At 44.8% G+C, this 6,064-nt stretch overlaps 1 protein-coding gene across 2 annotated transcripts; it reads right to left on the reverse strand.

The window, feature by feature from the left end:
- Nucleotides 1–491: 491 nt before the first annotated feature.
- Nucleotides 492–2,491, reverse strand: LOC144850629 (interferon regulatory factor 4-like). Of its 2 annotated transcripts, XM_078707963.1 has the most exons (3): nucleotides 2,384–2,420; nucleotides 1,833–2,040; nucleotides 492–1,265 (listed from the first exon to the last, which is right to left on the reverse strand). In XM_078707963.1, the coding sequence occupies exons 1-3, from the start codon at nucleotides 2,403–2,405 to the stop codon at nucleotides 824–826; spliced, it is 672 nt and encodes a 223-aa protein (XP_078564089.1). In that variant the 5' UTR covers nucleotides 2,406–2,420; the 3' UTR covers nucleotides 492–823. The 2 variants fall into 2 exon arrangements, 1 of the variants encoding a protein (XP_078564089.1); XR_013614099.1 differs by lacking the exon at nucleotides 1,833–2,040 and having other exon boundaries at nucleotides 1,134–1,265; nucleotides 2,384–2,491.
- Between the last annotated feature and the right edge of the window lie 3,573 nt (nucleotides 2,492–6,064).

The raw sequence follows: 6,064 nt of genomic DNA on the forward strand, positions 1-6,064 counted from the left end.
TGATACAGTGATTCTGTGTTGATATACTGGTATATCTATTATGATTGCATACACAAGAAACCTTTTCTGAAACGTCACAAAAACATTAATAAATAATTATACCTGCGTTAAAAATCCGTGGATGGGTTTAGCATTCGTTACTTTACCAATTTATAGCAACATTTGTTTAAGCCTATAATAGACAATCTTTGACTATTTGGTGTTTTTTTTTTTTGGATTTTGTTGCACGTGTTTCTCAAAAAGGCCCACATTATTGCAAACTCTGTGAATATATACAGTAGAGCCAATCCTTTACTATGTGGTCTCTAGGAAGCAGTCCCATACTTGCGTCATCGTCGTGTCTCTTCTATATTACGTAATTTTTAGCCGTACGCAGCCAAGGATATATATTACTGGGTACAGCACTGTATATTGTTGTAAATTGTATTTTATTTATTATTATTCTTCATCTATTATTACATAGTGTTTGACACACATTAATCGTAATCGGTTTCGGACACTTCGTATTTATTTTTCAGGTGAAAATCGGCAATTCATTTGCAACTCTTAGAAATTTACAGACGCGTATCGCTCGACGTACGCTCATACAGGAAACAAACGAGTTTACGAATTTTTTAATTGCATAACAATCGTTGCATAACATCATTTTGTCGGGTTTCGATCGATTCTTGTAGGCCCAGAATGTCAAGATTATCGAATTCTGTTACAGAATCATGTTTTCTTCGGGTTCTTGTGACGATTGCCTAGCTTGTTCATGGTCTTGAATTTTTCTTCGACAATTCTGTGCCATCCTGTCGAGAAGAACACACCTGCGGTGATCCTTCTAAATAAAAAACAAAAAGTTCTGGTTCAGACCCATCGAAATGGTCTCGGAACAGTTTCGACCTGCCTCTGTGGCCATGACAATCTCTTTCGCATTCAGTGGAACGAGACTCATTGACACTAAACAGGAGTCCAACGTAGTAGGCTGAGGTCTGTCTTCTCCCATCTCTTTGTGTTTTTCCAGATATGGTTGCCATCTCTGTCCAAAGCTGAAAAAAATCTTGTGTCGCTTGAAAGGTTCTATATCTGATTTTATGAGTTTACGGGTATACCAGCTAATGAATTGGTCTTGGAAGGCAGGATAATCGAAGATTTTGACCCACTGGTCTTTCTCAATTTTCATAGGATCATGATTGATGTGGTATTGTGAGCTGTGATAGTAGATTGGAGTATCGCATCGTCGCTTCGCATACAAACCTTCTGCAGCATATTCTACGAGAAGTCTGTAGAAAAAAAGAATACATGTCAATAATCTATAAGACTGAAGTTTCCAGTAAAACTCAACGTACTTATCCGCAAGTAATTGAACGTAATTACTGATTTCCACTAGGGCGTAATTTGACCAATCATAAACGATGGATGGATTATTCCGTTACGCTTACTTCGTTACGTCCTAGTGGAAACCAAACTTAAAATAAGAACGGTGGTTCATTCTGTCCTAACTTTCGTCGCACCTTGGCTTAAATGCACGTAGGTGTAATAGTTGGAACCAGAATGTGAATGAAGATGGATTCATTAAACGTATTGATAGCCACCATTATATGTTGAGGTTATGAACATTTTATTTTGAGCATTTTCGTATTTCGAATATCACGCTTAAGTTAGGTTCCCACTAGGACGCACCGCACGTAAGCGCAACGAAAGTGAGTTGACCAATCACAAGTATGATTCATCACGTCGTGAATGGTCAAATTGCTTGTGGTGCGCATAGGTACGTCCTTTGCGATGGAAACCCAGCAATAATGTACAATTTCTATGTAATCATCCATTTTGGGTTAATAAAATGTTACCCTTTTTTCATTCCGATAAGCAGTCTATTTGTAAGTTTAGTGTCTGTTCGACCTTCATCCTCGTTACGCAGAGGTAGCTCAACCACCAACCTTGACGGTGCATGCTCACAAGAATGTTCTTGGCAATAGATGCAGCATCCAGTGGAACAGTCCAATATCTGACTTTTGATTTCTGTTGATCGGTACTTAAGGTTTATCTGGACTTGAGCTGGTGTATTAAGATAAACAGATAATTCATTTGAGGTTCCCTCCACTTAAACTAAACACCATAAATGTCGATCACCAAACCAAAGATGGCGCACTCACAATTATGAGCATTTTTATGTAAAGACTATCATATGTACAGTACCTTGCAGAGTTGCGGTAGTCGAGTGGTTAGGCACTTGACTGTTATTCAGAAAGACCTGGATTCAACTCCCATGCACTCTGTAAATGAGTACCTGAAAATACTAAGGAAAGGAACTAGCCACCCTACAGTACTACACAATGATGAGCTTCTAAAAAACATTCCCCTACGTTCCGAATTAACACGGGACTCTCCTTTACTTTACCTTGTGTAAACTGGTATTCCATCTTAAGTTCCAGTAGTATAGTTTGCACTATAAAGAGAGAAAAAAAATATTTTTAAATCTACCGTAGGCCTATATTTTCAACAGTAATGAAAAATGCAATTGGTGATGATGTCGTAGAGAGCAAGAATTGTCGAGAAGGTCCAATTGGTGATGATGTCGTAGAGAGTAAGAACTGCCGAGAAGGTCCAATTGGCGATGTAGTAGAGAGCAAGAACTGACGAGAAGGTCCAATTGGCGATGTAGTAGAGAGCAAGAACTGTCGAGAAAGTCCAATTGGCGATGTAGTAGAGAGCAAGAACTGTCGAGAAAGTCCAATTGTCGATGTAGTAGAGAGCAAGAACTGTCGAGAAGGTCCAATTGGCGATGTAGTAGAGAGCAAGAACTGTCGAGAAGGTCCAATTGGCGATGTAGTAGAGAGCAAGAACTGCCGAGAAGGTCCAACTGGCGATGTAGTAGAGAGCAAGAACTGCCGAGAAGGTCCAATTGGCGATGTAGTAGAGAGCAAGAACTGCCGAGAAGGTCCAACTGGCGATGTAGTAGAGAGCAAGAACTGCCGAGAAGGTCCAACTGGCGATGTAGTAGAGAGCAAGAACTGCCGAGAAGGTCCAATTGGCGATGTAGTAGAGAGCAAGAACTGCCGAGAAGGTCCAACTGGCGATGTAGTAGAGAGCAAGAACTGCCGAGAAGGTCCAACTGGCGATGTAGTAGAGAGCAAGAACTGCCGAGAAGGTCCAATTGGCGATGTAGTAGAGAGCAAGAACTGCCGAGAAGGTCCAACTGGCGATGTAGTAGAGAGCAAGAACTGTCGAGAAGGTCCAATTGGCGATGTAGTAGAGAGCAAGAACTGCCGAGAAGGTCCAATTGGCGATGTAGTAGAGAGCAAGAACTGCCGAGAAGGTCCAATTGGCGATGTAGTAGAGAGCAAGAACTGCCGAGAAGGTCCAATTGGCGATGTAGTAGAGAGCAAGAACTGCCGAGAAGGTCCAATTGGCGATGTAGTAGAGAGCAAGAACTGCCGAGAAGGTCCAATTGGCGATGTAGTAGAGAGCAAGAACTGCCGAGAAGGTCCAATTGGCGATGTAGTAGAGAGCAAGAACTGCCGAGAAGGTCCAATTGGCGATGTAGTAGAGAGCAAGAACTGTCGAGAAGGTCCAATTGGCGATGTAGTAGAGAGCAAGAACTGCCGAGAAGGTCCAATTGGCGATGTAGTAGAGAGCAAGAACTGCCGAGAAGGTCCAATTGGCGATGTAGTAGAGAGCAAGAACTGCCGAGAAGGTCCAATTGGCGATGTAGTAGAGAGCAAGAACTGCCGAGAAGGTCCAATTGGTGATGTAGTAGAGAGCAAGAACTGCCGAGAAGGTCCAATTGGTGATGTAGTAGAGAGCAAGAACTGCCGAGAAGGTCCAATTGGTGATGTAGTAGAGAGCAAGAACTGCCGAGAAGGTCCAATTGGCGATGTAGTAGAGAGCAAGAACTGCCGAGAAGGTCCAATTGGCGATGTAGTAGAGAGCAAGAACTGCCGAGAAGGTCCAATTGGCGATGTAGTAGAGAGCAAGAACTGCCGAGAAGGTCCAATTGGCGATGTAGTAGAGAGCAAGAACTGCCGAGAAGGTCCAATTGGCGATGTAGTAGAGAGCAAGAACTGCCGAGAAGGTCCAATTGGTGATGTAGTAGAGAGCAAGAACTGCCGAGAAGGTCCAATTGGTGATGTAGTAGAGAGCAAGAACTGCCGAGAAGGTCCAACTGGCGATGTAGTAGAGAGCAAGAACTGCCGAGAAGGTCCAATTGGCGATGTAGTAGAGAGCAAGAACTGCCGAGAAGGTCCAATTGGCGATGTAGTAGAGAGCAAGAACTGTCGAGAAGGTCCAATTGGTGATGTAGTAGAGAGCAAGAACTGCCGAGAAGGTCCAATTGGCGATGTAGTAGAGAGCAAGAACTGCCGAGAAGGTCCAATTGGCGATGTAGTAGAGAGCAAGAACTGCCGAGAAGGTCCAATTGGCGATGTAGTAGAGAGCAAGAACTGCCGAGAAGGTCCAATTGGCGATGTAGTAGAGAGCAAGAACTGCCGAGAAGGTCCAATTGGCGATGTAGTAGAGAGCAAGAACTGCCGAGAAGGTCCAATTGGTGATGTAGTAGAGAGCAAGAACTGCCGAGAAGGTCCAATTGGCGATGTAGTAGAGAGCAAGAACTGTCGAGAAGGTCCAACTGGCGATGTAGTAGAGAGCAAGAACTGTCGAGAAGGTCCAATTGGCGATGTAGTAGAGAGCAAGAACTGCCGAGAAGGTCCAATTGGTGATGTAGTAGAGAGCAAGAACTGTCGAGAAGGTCCAATTGGCGATGTAGTAGAGAGCAAGAACTGCCGAGAAGGTCCAATTGGCGATGTAGTAGAGAGCAAGAACTGCCGAGAAGGTCCAACTGGCGATGTAGTAGAGAGCAAGAACTGCCGAGAAGGTCCAATTGGCGATGTAGTAGAGAGCAAGAACTGCCGAGAAGGTCCAATTGGTGATGTAGTAGAGAGCAAGAACTGCCGAGAAGGTCCAACTGGCGATGTAGTAGAGAGCAAGAACTGCCGAGAAGGTCCAATTGGCGATGTAGTAGAGAGCAAGAACTGTCGAGAAGGTCCAACTGGCGATGTAGTAGAGAGCAAGAACTGCCGAGAAGGTCCAATTGGCGATGTAGTAGAGAGCAAGAACTGCCGAGAAGGTCCAACTGGCGATGTAGTAGAGAGCAAGAACTGCCGAGAAGGTCCAATTGGCGATGTAGTAGAGAGCAAGAACTGCCGAGAAGGTCCAATTGGCGATGTAGTAGAGAGCAAGAACTGCCGAGAAGGTCCAATTGGCGATGTAGTAGAGAGCAAGAACTGCCGAGAAGGTCCAATTGGCGATGTAGTAGAGAGCAAGAACTGCCGAGAAGGTCCAATTGGCGATGTAGTAGAGAGCAAGAACTGCCGAGAAGGTCCAATTGGCGATGTAGTAGAGAGCAAGAACTGCCGAGAAGGTCCAATTGGTGATGTAGTAGAGAGCAAGAACTGCCGAGAAGGTCCAATTGGCGATGTAGTAGAGAGCAAGAACTGTCGAGAAGGTCCAACTGGCGATGTAGTAGAGAGCAAGAACTGTCGAGAAGGTCCAATTGGCGATGTAGTAGAGAGCAAGAACTGCCGAGAAGGTCCAACTGGCGATGTAGTAGAGAGCAAGAACTGCCGAGAAGGTCCAATTGGCGATGTAGTAGAGAGCAAGAACTGCCGAGAAGGTCCAATTGGTGATGTAGTAGAGAGCAAGAACTGCCGAGAAGGTCCAACTGGCGATGTAGTACAGAGCAAGAACTGCCGAGAAGGTCCAATTGGCGATGTAGTAGAGAGCAAGAACTGTCGAGAAGGTCCAACTGGCGATGTAGTAGAGAGCAAGAACTGCCGAGAAGGTCCAATTGGCGATGTAGTAGAGAGCAAGAACTGCCGAGAAGGTCCAACTGGCGATGTAGTAGAGAGCAAGAACTGCCGAGAAGGTCCAATTGGCGATGTAGTAGAGAGCAAGAACTGTCGAGAAGGTCCAATTGGCGATGTAGTAGAGAGCAAGAACTGCCGAGAAGGTCCAACTGGCGATGTAGTAGAGAGCAAGAACTGCCGAGAAGGTCCAATTGGCGATGTAGTAGAGAGCAAGAACT

The sequence above is a fragment of the Antedon bifida genome, chromosome 8 (genome assembly GCF_963402885.1).
Source record: "Antedon bifida chromosome 8, ecAntBifi1.1, whole genome shotgun sequence".
Classification (NCBI taxonomy): Eukaryota; Metazoa; Echinodermata; class Crinoidea; order Comatulida; family Antedonidae; genus Antedon; species Antedon bifida.

Coding starts and splice junctions, on each gene's coding strand:
- LOC144850629 (XM_078707963.1), bottom strand. CDS start 2,405: ATGGAATACCAGTTTACACAAG. Junction 2,041..2,383: donor GGAATACCAGTTTACACAAG/GTAAAGTAAAGG, acceptor TTAATACACCAG/CTCAAGTCCAGATAAACCTT. Junction 1,266..1,832: donor CTTATCGGAATGAAAAAAGG/GTAACATTTTAT, acceptor TTTTTTCTACAG/ACTTCTCGTAGAATATGCTG.